Raw genomic sequence first — 19,247 nt, 5'->3', positions numbered from 1 at the left:
GGGTGGTTTTCGATGCCCGGTTGACTTGGCTGCCTCATATCTGGCAGCTTAAACAGACGTGTTGGCGGCATCTAAACGCTCTGAGATGCTTGAGCCACACCCGCTGGGGCGCCAACCGCTCTACCCTGTTGCGGCTCTACCAGGCGTTAATCCAGTCCCGTCTGGATTATGGGAGCCTGGCTTATGGCTCAGCATCCCCATCTGCGTTACGGGTGCTGGACCCAATTCTCCACAGCGGGATACGCTTTGCCACTGGTGCTTTCCGCACCAGCCCTGTGGACAGCGTACTAGTGGAGGCAGGTGTACCTCCACTGCGGTTCCGACGCCAACGTTTGCTGGCCGCTTATGCTGCCCATGTTCTAAGCTCACCCGGGCATCCAAACTATCGTCTCCTGTTCCCGCGATTGGTCGTCCGTCTGCTAGAACGTCGGCCCCGGTCTGGTTGTACAATAGCGGTCCGCGTCAAAGAGCTTCTCTCTGGGCTTCAGGTTTTCCCTGTTCCACCTCCTTTCCAGGCGCCTCTGCGTACACCCCCGTGGTGTGTTCCTCGCCCTTGCCTTCGGCTCGACTTGGCACAGGGCTCGAAGTACTCGGTCCCTCCAGAGGCCTTCCGCCGCCGCTTTTATTCCATCCTTGCCACATATCAGGGCTCTGGAATTGTTTACACCGACGGTTCGATGGTTGCTGGTCGTGCCGGGTATGCGCTAACTCTAGGGGACCATTCCGAACAACGGTCCTTGGCGGCTGGCTGCAGCGTTTACACTGCTGAGCTAGTCGCCATCTTTCGAGCCCTAGAGTATATCCGCTCCTGCTCAGGTGAGTCCTTCGTGATCTGTAGCGATTCCCTGAGCGATTTACGAGCTCTCGACCAGTGTTTTCCTCGTTCTCGTCTGGTGATGGCTATCCATGAGTCCCTGCATACTCTTGCGCGTTGCGGCCGCTCTGTGGTCTTTGTGTGGACCCCCGGTCATGTCTGTATCCCGGGCAATGAACATGTTGACCGCCTGGCGAAAGAGGCCACGTCTAAACCGTCTCTGGATGTTGGCCTCCCAGAGACTGATTTGCGGGCAGTCCTCCGCCGAAAAGTTTTTGCGCTTTGGGACGCTGAATGGCGCGATCGGATTACACCCAATAAACTCCGTGCCATTAAGGAGACGACGACTGTGTGGCGGTCATCCATGCGAGCCCACCGCAGGGACTCCGTCGTCCTTTGTCGGCTCCGCATTGGCCACTCCCGGCTAACACACAGTTATTTACTGCGCCGGGAGGACCCTCCTGTATGTCGCTGCGGGGCGGCTTTGACAGTGGCCCACATTCTGTTGGCCTGCCCCCTTTTAGCTGTGGTCAGGCAGACATTTGCGCTGCCTGATACGCTCCCTGCCCTTTTAACAGACGACTCCACTATGGCTGACTTAGTTTTACGTTTTATTCGGGCAGGGGGATTTTATCATTTAATCTGAGTGTTTCTGTTTTATTTTATTGTTTTGTGTTGATTCTGGCCTTTGGCCTATGATTTTCAACTGATTTTTTTTAATGTGTTTCTAAGTGGTTGGCTTTTCCTTTTTTAATTCTATGGTCGGCCAACCACCATCACACTCTGTGGTTTTAGTTCATTTTGTCTTGCCCTTGTCTCAGTTTCTCTTGTTCTGTATCGTCTGTGATCTCTTCTGTTCCTCATTTTTATTCTCTGTGGGTGTTCTTTGTCTTTGGAAAAAGGGACCGATGACCATAGCAGTCTGGTCCCTTTACTCCCCCCCAAACCAACCAACCAACCAACCATGTGCACCAAGATAAAATTTTGTAACTGTTCAACTTGTCATCAAAATCTGATTCGAAAAGTTCTGCATCTCACTCTCAGATACTTCTTACTGAATGTTCTACATTCTGTATCTGCTAACTTCTAAACATGCTTGAATGTAATATAGCTCTTTAAGTAGTCTGCCACAATTTTGCCTAAAAGCTGCAAAATAGTTCTCATTTTTTTTACAACTTTTAACTTTTTTTCTTTCAGGTGTCGGTGCCCTGCTCATTCACACACTGCTGGCCCAGTGAATGTTGTGTCAGCTTCATGTGTACAGCATTCTCACACAAGCACATCACAGAATGAAAAGGAATATGCATTTGAGGTATGGCTACAGATCTCCTGGTCTGATGTAATCTGGTCAGGCTAAATAACCAATAAATAAAATAAATAAATAGTTACTAGTGAGAAGATATTAGTGTTGGTAATTTTCATGTGACCAGTGTAAGCTGCTTTAGTAACAGAGTGCTACAGTGAATGAATAGTTCATATAGTGCTAATTGTCTTGAAAAGAAGTAATAAGAACAACATTATCAAAAATAAAAGAAAGGTAATGGAATATTGTCATATCATGTGATGCTGAGGAAATGAGATATTAAAAGCAATGAAAGAGTTTTGCTATTTGGACAGTAAAATAACTGACAATGGCCAGAGTACAGGATATAAAATGCAGACTGGATATAGCAAGAAAGCACTTTCGAAAAAGAAAGGAAAAAAATGTTCACGTTGAATATAAATTTAAATAGGAAATCTTTTCCGAAGGATTTCATCTGAAGTGTACTCCATTATCGAAATGAAATATAGATGATACAAATTACAGGAAAGAATAGAATACAAGCTTTTGAAATGTGTTGCTACAGAGGAATACAGAAAATTTTATACAAATGTATATCCAGTTAATACAGTGATTCTATACTGTTTCTTCTTGTTCACATAGCGATTACAATCTATCCTATTGCCTACAAACCATCAGAGGAAGTAGTAACATAGCTTGTAATGATTACCGTATTTACTCGAATCTAAGCCGCACTTTTTTTCCGGTTTTTGTAATCCAAAAAGCCACCTGCGGCTTAGAATCGAGTGCAAAGCCAGCGGAAATTCTGAAAAAAGTTGGTGGGTGCCGCCACAACTTACTTCTGCCGACGAATATATGTAGCGCTACACAGGCATGCTTTGTAGGCACAACGATAAATACTGGCGCCAAAACCTCTGCATCAGTAAATAAATTAAAAAAAGTTGGAAGACGAGCTATTTTCAATGTACTACGAAAATCCCACTGGCAAGACTGTTTGGGATGTTTGTCAATATGGCAAACTCTACATTCTGAATTTTTTTCCTATCTGTGAGAAGAGATGTTTATATTCGTATTATTCTTATGCTTAATAGTGATACAGTCAGAAATGAAGCACGGCAATTGATTAGATTTTTAAATCTAAGATGACTCTAATTTCTGTGTACTAATGAGGCGCCTGCGAAGATTTTCAAACGGAGAAAAATTTTCGCTAAACTCTCGTTCAGAACATCTTCTATCATACGCAGTCTATTATTTGATTCTTGTTGATTATTATCAATGAAAGCAGCAGTGTAAGTAACAATAAATAGCAGTTTCTTGCCATTGTTTCGCCAATGAGACGATTCCTCTTTTTTTTAAAAAAAAAAAGGGCAGCGGTAGCACGCACAAAAGCAAGCCATGCCGCGAGCGGCGACAGGCCGTAAACACGCACTATCAGAATGCGGCAAACAATGCATGACACAGTACAGTAACGCATTTTCAGCTTAGAGTGACGTAAACACCTTTGACAAAGAAAACTGCGCTTATCAGATCAAAGAAAAATAAGCTATCAATTCAAACCAGACAAAGCACGTGGAAAAGGAAGGGTACCCTTATAAATACGGACGGGGCGCCTGACGCATAGCAATGGCTACCTGGTAAAGCTTAACTGCTGAGCTTACGACTCGAACCAAACTACTGTCGCTGTATCATCATTCATTCGACCTAAATTGTGTCTCATATTACAATGGACCAACTTTGTTTCGATTTGGAGATGCGGCCTACAATTTTTCTCTCCCCTTGAATTTAGAGTCTAAAATTTCAGGTGCGGCTTAGATTTGGGAAAATATTTTTTCCTTGATTTCAAGTCACATTTTTCAGATGCGGCTTAGATTAGAGTGCGGCTTAGATTCGAGTAAATACGGTAAGTGATTTTATGCTTGATGATTCCTTTTAGCTAAAAAACCAAAAAAAATGTACACTAAATTGCATCCATGAACAGAGGCGTTAACAATCAAACATGTAATAAACGAAACATGTGAATAATTTGAACTGCAGTAAATACAGTCTAGGGTCAGCAGTGTTCAAATCTTGTACATTAACAAATGTTTAAATTAGCTAATGTTGGCTGTTTTTGTATACTATCATGTGGAATTATAATTTGGGATAAGCAATCTTGAGATAAAAGAAATTATTCAGGTAGTGAAGGGGGACGAAAATTTAATAGTCATGGGTGACTGGAATTAGAGAGTAGAAAAAGGGAGTGAAGGAAACATAGTAGGTGAATATGGATTGGGGGTAAGAAATGAAAGAGAGACCCATCTGGTAGAATTTTGCACGGAGCATAACTTAATCATAGCTAACACTTGGTTCAAGAGTTCAAGAATCATAAAAGAAGGTTGTATACATGGAAGAATCCCGGAGGTATTAGAAGGTATCAGATAGATTATGTAATGGTAAGACAGAGATTTAGGAACCAGGTTTTAAATTGTAAGACATTTCCAGGGGCAGATGTGGACTCTGACCACAATCTATTGGTTATGAACAGTAGATTAAAACTGAAGAAACGGCAACAAAGTGGGAATTTAAGGAGATGGGACCTGGATAAACTGAAAGAACCAGAGGTTGTACAGAGTTTCAGGGAGAGCATAAGGGAACAATTGACAGGAATGGGGAAAAGAAATACAGTAGAAGAAGAGTGGGTAGCTCTGAGGGATGAAGTAGTGAAGGCAGCAGAGGATCAAGTAGGTAGAAAGATGAGGGCAAGTAGAACTCCTTGGGTAATAAAAGAAGCATTGAATTTAATTGATCAAAGGAGAAAATATAAAAATGCAGTAAATGAAGCAGGAGTACAAACGTCTCAAAAATGAGATCAACAGGAAGTGCAAAATGGCTAAGCAGGGATGGCTAGAGGACAAATGTAAGGATGTAGAGGCTTATCACACTAGGTGTAAGATAGATACTGCCTACAGGAAAATTAGAGACCTTTGGAGAAAAGAGAGCCACTTGTATGAATATCAAGAGCTCAGATGGAAACCCAGTTCTAAGCAAAGAAGGGAAAGCAGAAAGGTGGAAGGAGTATATAGATGGTTTATACAAGGGCGATGTACTTGAGGACAATATTATGGAAATGGAAGAGACTGTAGATTATACTGCATGAAGAGTTTGACAGAGCACTGAAAGACCTAAGTCGAAACAAGGCGTTGGGAGTAGACAACATTCCATTAGAACTACTGACGGCCTTGGGAAAGCCAGTCCTGACCATCTGGTGAGCAAGATGTATGAGACAGGCGAAATACCCTCAGACTTCAAGGAGGATACAATAATTCCAATCCCAAAGAAAGCAGGTGTTGACAGATGTGAAAATTACCGAACTATCAGTTTAATAAGTCACAGCTGCAAAATACTAACGTGAATTCTGTACAGACGTATCGAAAAACTGACAGAAGCCGACCTCGGGGAAGATCAGTTTGGATTCCATAGAAATACTGGAACGCCTGAGGCAATACTGACCTTACGACGTATCTTAGAAGAAAGATTAAGAAAAGGCAAACCTACGTTTATAGCATTTGTAGACTTAGAGAAAGCTTTTGACAATGTTGACTGGAATACTCTCTTTCAAATTCTAAAGGTGGCAGGGGTAAAATACAGGCAGCGAAAGGCTATTTACAATTTGTACAGAAACCAGATGGCAGTTATAAGAGTCGAGGGACATGAAAGGGAAGCAGTGGTTGGGAAGGGAGTAAGACAGGGTTGTAGCCTCTCCCCGATGTTATTCAATCTGTATATTGAGCAAGCAGTAAAGGAAACAAAAGAAAAATTCGGAGTAGGTATTATAATCCATGGAGAAGAAATAAAAACTTTGAGGTTCGCCAATGACATTGTAATTCTGTCAGAGACAGCAAAGGACTTGGAAGAGCAGTTGAATGCAATGGACAGTGTCTTGAAAGGAGGATATAAGATGAACATCAACAAAAGCAAAATGAGGATAATGCAATGTAGTCGGATTAAGTCGGGTGATGCTGAGGGAATTAGATTAGGAAATGAGCCACTTAAAGTAGTAAAGGAGTTTTGCTATTTGGGGAGCAAAATAACTGATGATGGTCGAAGTAGAGAGGATATAAAATGTAGACTGGCAATGGCAAGGAAAGCGTTTCTGAAGAAGAGAAATTTGTTAACATCGAGTATAGATTTAAGTGTCAGGAAGTCATTTCTGAAAGTATTTGTATGGAGTGTAGCCGTGTATGGAAGTGAAACATGGACGATAAATAGTTTGGACAGGAAGAGAATAGAAGCTTTCGAAATGTGGTGCTACAGAAGAACGCTGAAGATTAGATGGGTAGATCACATAACTAATGAGGAAGTATTGAATAGGATTGGGGAGAAGAGAAGTTAGTGGCACAACTTGACCAGAAGAAGGGATCGGTTGGTAGGACATGTTCTGAGGCATCAAGGGATCACCAATTTAGTATTGGAGGGCAGCGTGGAGGGTAAAAATCGTAGAGGGAGACCAAGAGATGAATACACTAAGCAGATTCAGAAAGAGGCAGGTTCAGTAGGTTCTGGGAGATGAAGAGGCTTGCACGGGATAGGGTAGCATGGAGAGCTGCATCAAACCAGTCTCAGGACTGAAGACCACATTAACAACAATCTGTGCTCAGATTTTCACCCCTTGAATAGTGCAGTGAGATTAATACATGGTGATCATCTGAGATCTTATTGTAGATAGTACTTCAAAGAACTATCCTTTTAACATTTTCACAGTAAAACAATAATACTCTCTCCAATGAAATTTCTTGTAAGAAAAGAAATAAAACCTCAATAATTGTAACAGTAGATCAGAAAACAATGAACTTAATTTATTACTCTTTTTTGTGATTGATTTTATCTTGTAAAGAAGAGAATTGTGATCCCCAAATATTCTCGATCATCTGCTTGGTGATCTAAAATACCTATTAGATTGGAAAAGTAAATTTCCTGTTGTTGTGGTGTTTTTTCATCTTAAAATTCTGAGTATATTATATTTTTTGCGATCTTTTGTCATTAATCCATTATCCTGTCTTCTATATGTTTTACATCCTTGTTTTCTTTGGAATGGGGTCACTGCTGCCATCAGAAAGTTGCCTGTACTGTCTATTTATTCTGTAGTATTATTGTTTCCTCGTATATCAAATTATCACTTACTGCTTTCTTATTTTCCATGTTTGCTATCACACATGCTACTCCCTGTGCTTCTGTCGTAACTGTTGAACTCATCATCAAAATACAATTGTAAGTTCTGCAGTCCACTTTCATATGCTTGATACTTGATACCGAATGTTCACCATATTGTATGGCCATTGTCATGTGTATTGTCTCTCTCTTTCAGTTGAAACTACGTTGATTTTTGGTCTGTGCTCTTTGACATAATCCACACACTGTTTAAGAAAGAATGTGTGTGTGTGTGTGTGTGTGTGTGTGTGTGTGTGTGTTGCTACTCACTGTCGATTTAAAGTGGCAATTATTAAAGAAGTTACTTCAGATTATAGAAACCCAGAAAATGTTGGTTTGGCAGTGTAAATACGGAAATTTATCATGTGAAGGCACAAGATTTTAAACACAATTGTTACTTTACAGTCAGTTCAAGGCAGTGTGTCTCAACTGTATGAGCCACAGTAAAATTACTGAACATTTAAAAATCATCATCTCCAAAATATGCTTTACTTGATATTTTAAACATTTTTTGGCTGTATGCTTGGCAAACGTATATGCAAATATATAAAATGTAACGGTCAGCCAACCAGTTGCACACAACTTAAAAAAAAAATCACATTAACCAGGTTTCGATAACTCTAAGACTATCTTCATCGGAATGGTAAAAGTTACATAGAAAATTATATAACCAGAGAACTCGCATGACAACTTTTAAATTTTCAGCAATAGTGCTATCATCAAATGACATGGTTTTGTTCCACGAGTCAAGAATATAAAAAGACAGCCAGTTATCAGAGTAATACTGTCGTAGTTGCAAGTGGTGGCACAAGTTAACTGCTGTAGCCTGCTAAGACTGGCACATGCACAGCACAAGAGGCATCAGACTAAACGGCATGTAAGCCGAAACTGCCATGAGACAGACAAAAGATTGGTAGTGCTATCTAGTAACAAAGCGGCAAACTCATAAACACCTACGATTAGAGCAAAATTACGGAGCTGTGTGTATACATTAGTGCCATATAGCACCCAGGTAATAGGCAAAATGGAAGTTCAAAATTAGTAAATCACCCTTTTTGCAGGTAGTTTTAAAATACAGGCTTACAGTGACAGTTGAATAAGGAAAACAGACATTCCTGATGCTACTGTGAGGAAAAATTCCAAAAATTAATCCGTTCTAAGAAACGGCTCTAAACCTCAAAAGAAGTTTTTGTTAAACAACTGCAATTGTTTGTTAAGAATAAAACCGTCTTTACACGACAGGTGTTTGAAAATTTCCAGCTCTTCAAGGATATTGAGTTAGAGACCTTTTTTTCTTGGAGTGTAGGATACTGACATCTTGCACTTCCTTGCATTTATGGCTGGTGATTAACAAGTGGTCAGCAATGGATGAATTACAAATATTAGTAATCTTTTTTCTTAGATGTTATCTAGATCTTACAGGTATAGCTCTCCCTGTCTGTCCTATGTAATAGGCCAGACAAGTCGCAGATGATTTTATAAACTCCTGACTTGCCAATGAGACTGTGTTGAATCCTGACTGTGAATAAGATTTTTTTTTTAGTGAATTGTTTGTGGAAAAAGCTACTTTGCAATCATATTTGTTTTGCAGAAGACGTAGTATTATATTGGAGACAGGTCCAATAAATGGTATAGAAATAAAATTTTTAATTTCAGTTATTAGTGGAAAGGCCCAGAGTGGTGATTCTGTTCTTCATTATATTGCTTTTTAAAAATGTTACTTACTATGTTGGGTTCATAGCCATTATTAACTGCAACAGTTTCGGTAAAATTTTTTCTGCCTCAAGATTTTGATCGGATAAGGAAATAGAAATAGCTCTAAGGACAGGTGAATGAAAAAGGAATTACTTTTGAATACATTATGGGAAAGGCAGTGATCAATGTCTTACAAATATTTACTATTAAAAACAGTCTTCATCACGATTTATTTATCAAGGTGACCGGTTTTGACCACTACTGTGGTCATCTTCAGACCATTTCTGTTGGAGAATCACTAGAAACCGGTCACCTTGATAAATAAATCGTGATCAAGACTGTTTTTAATAGTAAATATTTGAATGAAAAAGGCTTTTTTGTGAGACTGGGGGTTTGTTGAAGTAAAAGGTGCTATTTGATCAGTGCAAGTTTGTTTGTGGAAGATATTAAAGGAAATTTTATCATCTACTATTGTCAGAGTAAGGTGTAAGTAGTGTAATTGCTGGAATTTGTTTTCAAGCTCACAGGTGGCAGTAATTTTTTTCATGAAGTTCATTGAAGATTTTGAATAGGTGATCAGTCCCATTGTTTGGTCCTCTATAAATAATCAGAATATTGTCAACATATCTAGAATATGATATAATGCCTAAGGCAACAGCTGAAAAATTTAAAAAAAAAATTTCTTCTAGGGAATTTATAAAAATGTCTGCTAGGATTCCTGCAAATGGGTTTCCCATTGCAAAACCATCAGGTATAACTCCCCATTGATCTTGAAATAATTATATTTAATACAATTTGAAACAAATTCATGAAATCAGTAATTTGTCAGAGATATCTTTTTTGAAGAGTTGTAAATTTTTTTTCTGCTATGTCCAACGCTGTTTTGACTGCCACATTTTCATAGAGATTTTTGATGTCGAAAGAAATTAACATAGTACCTTGATCACAATGTATGTCTCTAATTTTATTGGCTAAGTTTTGACTGTTGGAGATAGAAAAATTATTCTGGAAAACAAAAGGTTTTTTGTTTTGACTGTTGGAGATAGAAAAATTATTCTGGAAAACAAAAGGTTTTTTTTTTTCAAGTTGTCATACAGATAGCTAGGTCATGGTAGGCACTATTCCTACTATTCGAAATGAGACCTACAGGCTGTACTAATTTATGAACTTTAAATTGTACACATAACATTGGAGCTTGAGAGGTCATATTAATTAACTGCCTTTCTTTGGTAAGATTTAAGTTAAAATTTTTCATCGTTAACTGTGGCTCTGATATCCTTTTGCAAAACAGAGGTGGGATCCTCATGAAGCTCAGAAATATCATTTTCCTCAAAAAACTCCAAGGTTTTTGTAACTTATTCTTGCTTTTTAGCAATGAAAGTGGCATTCCCTTTATCAGACTTAATTATTAAAGCATTATTTACTTTATTATTAATGGCGTTAATTATTTTTTTATCATTATTAACAGGATTTTGGGAAGCAGTCACAAATATATACCTACAGCTGTGTAATTTTGCTCTTCTCGTAGATGTTTATAAGTTTGCTGTTTTGTTACTAGATGGCACTACTAGTCCTCGTGTGCATCTGATGGCAGTGTCAGCTTACATGGCATGTACTCTGATGCCTCTTGTGCTGTGTGTGTGTGCTGGTCTTAGCTGGCTATAGCAGATAACTTGTGCCACTGCTTGCAACTATGATTGTATTATTCTTATAACTGTTTGTCTTTTTTATTATGACCTATACATGTCATTTGATGATAGCATTATTGCTGACAATTTAAAAGTTGTCATGTGAGTTCATGTAAGTACAGTTTCCTGGTTTTTATTTGAGAATTTCCACATACGTAACTATTTCATGTATATTACCTGTACCTTGCATAATTTTCTAGGTAACGTTTACTATTCTGATGAAAATAGTCTTAGAGCTAACGAAACCAGAAACCTGGTTAATGTGCTCTTTTTTTAAAAAAAGAGTTGTGTGGAACCAGTTGGCTGACTGTTACATTTTATACATGCGCTTTACTATCGTCATCTGTATGTACACACGTTGTGCAAACCACTGTGCAGTGCTTGATGTCTTACTCGATTTAAATACTGAGTGAGACAAAGCATTTGTAAGTGGCCTAATCTCTTACCATAATCCCTAGTTGTGGGAGTGTAATGGTCACACACACTTCTTTGAGTACAGGTTCTCAGTCAACAGATTTTGCCAAGAAATAAATTGTCTTTTGTATGGTTATTTATGACTGTTGCTATGTACCCAAGGTCTGTTGAATTTAAAATAAGGAAATAAAACAAGAAATGCAAATTATGCTCTAGCCTGACACCATCTCACGCAAACATGGTGCCCCTTTTTATTGATTCCTTTTTAACAGATCGAAAGTTTAGGGTATGTGTGGGTTCCGTATTGTCCGACGTCTTCCTCCAGGAGAACGGAGCGCCTCAGGGCTCCGTCTTGAGCGTAGCCCTTTTTGCCACAGCGATCAATCCAATTATGGATTGCATTCCACCTTATGTCTCAGGCTCTCTCTTCGTCGATGACTTCGCGATCTACTGCAGTGCCGAGAGAACATGCCTCCTGGAGCGCTGCCTTCAGCGTTGTCTCGACAGCCTATACTCGTGGAGTGTGGCAAATGGCTTCCGGTTCTCTGAAGAGAAGACAGTTTGCATCAACTTTTGGCGATATAAAGCGTTCCTTCCGCCATCCTTACATCTCGGTCCCGTTTTTCTCCCATTCGTGGAAACAACTAAGTTTCTAGGGCTCACACTGGACAGGAAACTTTGTTGGTCTCCGCACGTCTCTTATTTGGCTGGCCGTTGTACACGTTCTCTTAATGTCCTCAGAGTTCTTAGTGGTTCATCTTGGGGAGCGGATTGCACTGTCCTGCTTCGCTGGTATCGGTCCATAGTCCGATCGAAGCTGGATTATGGGAGCCTCGTCTGCTTGGCCATCCCTCTTACGCCGTCTCGACTCCATCCACCATTGGGGGTTACGTCTTGTGACCGGAGCATTCTACACTAGTCCCGTCGAGAGTCTTTATGCTGAAGCTGCTGAATTACCATTGACCTACCGGCGCGACGTACTGCTTTGTCGGTATGCCTGCCGGCTGTTGTCAATGCCCGACCACCCCTCTTATCAGTCCTTCTTCACCGATTCTCTCGACCGTCAGTATGGGTTGTATGTGTCTGCCCTGCTGCCCCCTGGAGTCCGCTTTTGTTGCCTGCTTCGACAATTGGATTTTGCCCTCCCTACCACCTTCAGAGTGGGTGAGAGCCCGACACCACCTTGGCTCCAGACTCCGGTTCATATTTATCTCGACTTCAGCTCGCTCCCAAAGGAGGGTACTCCGGCTGCAGTGTATTGCCCACGGTTTGTCGAACTTCGTGCGTGACTTGCCAGTCACACCTTTATTTACACTGATGGCTCCAAAACTGACGATGGTGTCGCCTGTGCCTTTGTCGTCGGGGCTGTCACCTTTAAATACCGGCACCTCGACCAGTGTTCCAGCTTTACGGCCGAGCTTTTTGCTCTCTATCAGGCCGTTCAGTAAGCCCGCCGCCACCGCCATTCATCGTATGTACTCTGCTCTGATTCACTCAGTGCTCTTCAGAGCCTTGGAGGTCCATATCCGGTCCATCCCTTGGTGCAACGGATTCAGCAGTCCCTCCATTCTTTTGCTGATGATGGCTCTCCTGTCAGCTTTCTGTGGGTTCCCGGCCATGTAGGAGTGCCTGGAAATGAGGCTGCTGATGCTGCAGCCAAGGCTGCAGTCCTTCTGCCTCGGCCAGCCTCCCATTGTGTCCCATCATCGGACATTAGTGGGGTTGTTTGCAAGAGGCTTGTGTCGTTGTGGTGGGATACTTGGTCATCACTTCAAGGAAACAAGCTCCGGGCAGTAAAACCGTTCCCAACTGCTTGGACAACCTCCTCCCGACCGTCTCGGCGGGAAGAGGTCCTTCTGACCAGGTTGCGGATTGGGCATTGCCGGTTTAGCCACCGCTACCTGCTCTCCGGTGACCCAGCCCCGCAGTGCCCTTGTGGTCATGCCTTGACAGTGCGCCATGTTTTATTGTCGTGCCCCCGTTTTAGTCAATCTCGTGTTGTCCTGTCTCTGCCATCTACTTTACAGGATATTTTAGCTGATGACGCTCGAGCAGCTGCTCGTGTTCTTCGTTTTATTACTTTGACTGGCTTGTCCAAAGACATCTAACTCTTTCACTTATTTTATCTGCGTCTTTGTAAGAACTTAGAACTTTCTGGTGGTCCTCCCCCCCCCCCCCCCCCCCCCCCCCCCTTGAGTTTTACTAGATTCTATGTGCTCTAACAATTGTGACTGGGCGCTAATGACCTCAGTAGTTGAGCACCATTAAACCCCAACAAAAAAAAGAAACTCAAACATGGTCCTCAAAAGAACAAAATGTTTGCTCTTAAATACTACTGTCTACAAGAAATTATTTAACTTCTTGCAGTTACTTCTATCAATGCATGTAGTTCATTTATAATATTAATAGTCCAGGCTTCAAGACTCTGTAACTAAAAGTCTAAGAAGCTGATGTTGCCTAGGGCATTGTATGGATAACAGGTGGGAGATAGTAAATGTTGTTTCAGATATGGTGGACAGCTGCGAATAGAGAATAAGCAGTCCCAGACCAAGGCAAAACAAAACCAAATCCACTTTGCATCGGTCTTGTAGCAAGCGGCAAAGTGATCAGCATTTGTTCAGTGGTGTCGCTAAAATTTATATTCTGGAACTAACCCTTTCAGTCTTAACACTCTGAGTTCACTCAGTGAGTCAACCCCACCTGATTCCAGGTACAATCATCATGGAGAATTTAGATGAAGACAATATTACCCCAGGTGGTCAATCCACCACCAGTATCACTGGCACAACTGGTCTTTCAGATTCTGGGGCAGCCTTGTTAAAATGCAATGTGACTCAACAGAACTCGGAGTCCCCTGGCCATCTTAAAACCAAAACAAATAAATTTTTTGCAGCATGTAACATACACTTTTGTAACCAAGTAAACTTCATAAATTGGGAGATATATTAAAAGAAAGGAAGATTCAAATTTTGGCACTTCAAGAAACAAGAATGATGGACAATAACACCATGAATCTTGGCAGTTATTGTCTTTCAAAAAGTAAAACTGATAAAAGAATACTTAATAATAAACCACATCTGGGAGTTGCTTTAGCAGTTTAAAAAAATATTTTAAATTCAATAATGGAGGTAGAACCCGTTAACAATAGACAAAGTACAATTTTTCTTAAATGCATAAATAAAGCATACACTTTAATTAATGCCTGTATGTCAGTCAATGAGGATAACTGTAAAAAACCTGAAGAAGTTAATGAAGCTTGGGAAACGTCAGAAATCATCATCTCGAAAATTCCCTCAAACCTTTTTAGAATTTTAATGGCGATTTCAATGCTCAATTAGGTAAAGAGAGAAAATATAAGAAAACGGTGAGTGGATTTCCTGTGCGTAAATGGACAAACCAAAATGGCCAAAGACTTGTTGACACTTGCAAAAATTTTAGCCTTAAAATTGTATCAACACATTTTAAAAGGAACCCTTCTGAAATTCAAATTGATCATATAGCTATTTCATATGCTAATGACAAATTTTAAATGTTCAAGTTAGGAAAGGGACTGATACTGATTCTGACCATCATTTAATATGAATAAAAGTAAAACGTCAACCTCAACCCCAAAAACTCTTTGAAACCGAACAAAATGTTATCCCAAAATTTGACACTGCTAAATAACCCTAACATAACTCTAACACGCAAACTTGACACAAAAACAATCCAACAGTTGGTAAAAGAAAAGCTCATCAAAATAGCACAAAATTTAATTCCACTTTGAAAGAAACAAAAACACCCTTGGAGGAACATGGATTGTGAAACAGCCATTCAGAAATTGGATTAGTAACAAACTGGAAATATGTACAACACCTTTCTACCTGTAAGAAAAGAAACATCTAAATTAATCCAACAGACTGAAAGAAACTATGAAAATGCCCAACTGTTAGAAACTGAAAAAGAATTCCAAAAGAGTAATACAAGAAACTTATATAAAAACATTCTAAACAAAACTACCCAGTTACCAACCTCAAAGTCTTTGCTTAAAAAATGAAAATTGCAGTTGGGCTCATAATAATCAGGAAAATTGTAAGGTACTTGCCAATATTTTGGAAAAAGTATTAAACTGTCCAGAACCTGCGAATAAATTCCGACTATTGCAAACTAACACCACCAACCCTAACACTAAAAAATCTGACAATATCGAAGTAACTAAACAGATTAAGAGACTAAAAAACAATAAAGCATCTGGAGAAAATGGTATAATTGCAGAACTACTAAAATCAGCTTGCCCTAACACTATAAAAGAGATCACCCAACAGATTGGACGTATCTGGCAGATTGGAAAAATATCTGAGGACTGGAAAACTGCCTTAATTCATCCATTGCATTAAATCGAAATAGAACCAATGTTAATAATTACCGAGGAATCTCTCTTCCCCTGGTCATATACAAAATTCTCTTGCAATGTTTACTTGATTCATCCCAAGTACAGTTAGAACCTAAAATTGGTGAATACCAAGCAGGCTTTAGCCCAAACAGATCCTGTCTGGAACAAATTCTTGATTAAAAACCTATCCTTAGGCACCAAAGGATTTCTAGTAACAACATTATGTGTACATTTGTGGATTTTAAAAAGGCCTACGACTCAGTTGATCATGAATCTCTTTTCCGAATTTTAAAGCAATGAGGGCTAGATAATAAAACTCTAACACTGATTAAGGAAACTTTAACAGACACTAGCTCTAAAGTTAAATTCATGGGCAAATTTCTGAACCATTTTATATAAAGACTGGTGTTAGACAGGCAGATGGATTCTCCCCTTTACTGTTTAACTGTGTTTTGGAAAAGGTAGTTACAGAAAGGTAAAAGTAATCAAAACATAGATCAATCAATTAAGTTGGCTAGATGTAATATTAGAGTAGACTGCCTCACCTGTGCAGATGATCTGGAAATTTTAACTAAGAGTATTACCACAGCTTGAAACCAGATTGAAATTCTTAAAGAAGTTACAGAAAAATGGAATAAGTGACGTACAACAAACAAGCACCAAAGTTTTTTAACACAAAATATGGAAAAATCAAAAGAGTTTCTCAGTTTAAATACCTGGGGGGAAATCATACAATAAAATGGTCTGGAAAAAAACTGCAGACGAAATTCGCTGTCAAAAAATGGCAGCTGCATTCAGATTAACTTTCTAAATTCAGTGAACTGTAATCAAACCTGACTGTCTTTATGGAGCAAAAACTTTAATTTTAAATTGAAAGAAGATATTCAAAAGAAAGGTAGAAAGAAAGATTGTTAGGAAAATATTAGGCCCCAAAATTACTGATGGAGACACTTATACGCAAAGAAGTATTAACGAAATAGAATAATACACATACATGGTGACATGACAAAATGAAGACTTTAATTTTATGGTCACATTAAACGAATGGGCTCTACTAGGTTGACAAAACAAAGAGTAGAATTGTACTAAAACAGAAGTTAAGCCAAAACTGAGCCAATTAAATGGATTGCAGTGACTGAGAAGGATCTTAAAGTACCCACTATAATTCAGGCCAACATTACAGATAGAAAAACATTCAGACAAAAGAAAGTTGGTCAGAGAGGAAACTAGAAAACAGACTGGAACACTGTGGTCTGATGAAAGAAAGAGACTTCATTGTGAAAGTATGAAACTAATTTAGACACAAAGGAAGTTTAACCATCAAAAGCGACATTGATTGCACTTAGCATGGTCCCACTGGGCTCATACATGACTGTTTTATTATTATTATCATCATCTTTATTAGTCTTTTTCTTTAATTGCTTGCATCATTTTTAAGTCTGTGGCTTCTGTCTTGCTAGTTACACTGTTTGACATTTGCTGTCACTAAAGACTTCAAAGTGCTACTAGAATGTGCCCTCATCCATTTCACTTATTTGTCAAACAATGGAAATTCCAGGTTGGGGTGACAACAATATTAGGAAAAAGACGGATTCCCTGTAAAGATGTCCCATTGAATTGCAGACTGACACAATGAAAAAACTGTTGTACATTATAGCTTTCAGCCAAAGCCTTTTTCAGCAAAGAAAATACATAAGCAAGCATTCCTCATGCACACATGACCACTACCACCTGCAGCTCCAACTGGAGCTCTGTCGGAGCTTTGACTGGAAGCTATAATGTGTAACAGAATTTTTGTTGTCTGTCTGCAACTCAACGGGTCCACTTTGTGGGAGTAGCAATTTATATATTTGTGATATTTTGTATGAAAACATGGTCAACACTTAAGTGATAATCCGTTTCATGCCATACATTCTGAAGCATAAGTGGAGCCGCCAAAATAAGCACTTCGAAATGCGCAGTTGGAAATCTGGTGCTGGTTTTAGCCAAGGAGTCACAAGTGCAGTGTCTTTCATAGAAACCCAAAAAATAAATCCACAACTGTTAGGGCGAGAGATCTAGGTGACCAAGAACAGAACATTGTGTTGTCACGTCAAGTATGACCGAGTCAACAGTTTGGAAGATGCTGATTTAAAAATGTGCCCCATATTACAGTTCACTGCATTTCTGCAGAGATTGAAACTCTCCTTCACATTCTCTGTATTTCTGATCAGTGTAGTGCTATACATTAAATAGTGATAGCTGTTTGAACTGCCTTGTATGTAGATGAGCATACTGTGTGTGTGAAACAGCTGCTTTTATTGCTTCAAAATAGATCACAGCCAAGAGAAAAATTACAGCTGGAAGGATGTGGTGGTGGTGATGGTGGTGGTGGTGGTGGTGGTTGTTGTTGTTGTTGTTGTTGTTGTTGTTGTTATTCTGTTCAATAAAATATATTTCAAGAAACCAGTGCACAATCTATATATGCCATTAACTCTTTTTGCTAGCCAAATTGTGAGGTCACAATTGTTTGCAGCACACGTCCAGTTCAGACTTTCGCCATGCCATGGAAGTGGGTTAGTGTAAGTTTTCAGTTCACCTGTAAAGGAGAAGTCCTGCTGCAGGTATTCATGGCCAAGGTTTCAGTTGCAGTCAGGACTGTCATTATGTTCCAGTGAGCGTAGCATGCTTTGCAGAAGCAGCAAATAGGTCAATACAGTTCATGTATCTATATGAGTGGTATCTGTTCTTTCAAAAGAACAGACACCATTTGTGTGTTTCATTCCAAGGCCAGGCTACATTCAGAAAGGAGAAATTCCAATCTCTACCACATCTGGGCAGTAAAAGAATTCATTAGCAACAAACACAAATCTGTACCGAGGTCGGGAGTTGAGCCAGAGTCTCCTGCTTACTAGGCAGTTGCATTAACCATCTATACCACTTTGACATAATAGTTTGGCACAACTGGATGGACTATCTGAGCATGCCTCCCTCCCCCCCCCCCCCCCCCCCCCCCCTCAATGCAAATTCCTGTTTGCCACATACTATCAGCCGCACCCTGGCCTTGGTACAAATTTTCATTTGTCGCCAGTGAATTATTTCATTGCCAGAATGTGCCAGGGATAGGAAGTTTTCCTTTCTGATCATAATGCAGTTCATCTGATGTATTTACTTCTAGGAAGATCTTTCAACATTTTTTATGGTAATACACTATTGCTGCATTTCTACATACGACCATGACTTTCACTACTTGAGTTTAAAAATCATAATAATGTGGAGTCTGTAAATATGTGTCATTAAATAATTATAATAAACATCCATCTAAAATGCACTGTAATATGCACTGTAATATTGCTACTCACCACATGGAGGAGGCCTTGACCTACAGGTAGGACAATGAAAAAGACTGCAAAAATAGTTAAGCTTTCAGTTAGTCCTTCTTCAAAGTGGAAAACACACACACACACACACACACACACACACACACACACACACACACACACACACACACACATTCACAGAAGCACAACACGCACACACACTTGACCAGTCAGCAGGTGCTCGGGCCTGACTGTTACTGAATCTGGCATGAGCAGCAATCTGATGGACTCAGTAGTGGGGGTAAGGAGCTGGCATGCATGGGGAAGGATAGCAGGGTAGGGGTAAGGGAAGATGTTAGTGCTGTCTGTGGGAGCTTTAAGAGAGTGTGTGGGGACTGGATAGGTCTGTTAGGTACTATGTTGGGAGGCTGCGATGAAGGGCATGTGGGGGTCAGGGAAAAGGAGGACGGGGGAAAGGTGAGGAGAGAAGGGAAAG

The 19,247-nt window shown here is 39.9% G+C and overlaps 1 protein-coding gene across 1 annotated transcript in view; it reads left to right on the top strand.

Moving 5' to 3' along the window:
• The window catches only part of LOC124789589 (hydroxyacid-oxoacid transhydrogenase, mitochondrial), a 91,712-nt gene that overhangs the window by 18,371 nt on the left and 54,094 nt on the right, over positions 1–19,247 (top strand). The window contains exon 2 of the mRNA XM_047257001.1: positions 2,012–2,126. Coding sequence (XP_047112957.1) covers positions 2,012–2,126 — 115 coding nt within the window. The remainder of the gene's footprint in view (positions 1–2,011; positions 2,127–19,247) is intronic.

This window comes from Schistocerca piceifrons, chromosome 1 (assembly GCF_021461385.2).
Source record: "Schistocerca piceifrons isolate TAMUIC-IGC-003096 chromosome 1, iqSchPice1.1, whole genome shotgun sequence".
Classification (NCBI taxonomy): domain Eukaryota; kingdom Metazoa; phylum Arthropoda; class Insecta; order Orthoptera; family Acrididae; genus Schistocerca; species Schistocerca piceifrons.
The sequence above is the reverse complement of the archived record's forward strand: the minus strand, read 5'-3'. Positions and strand labels throughout refer to the sequence as shown.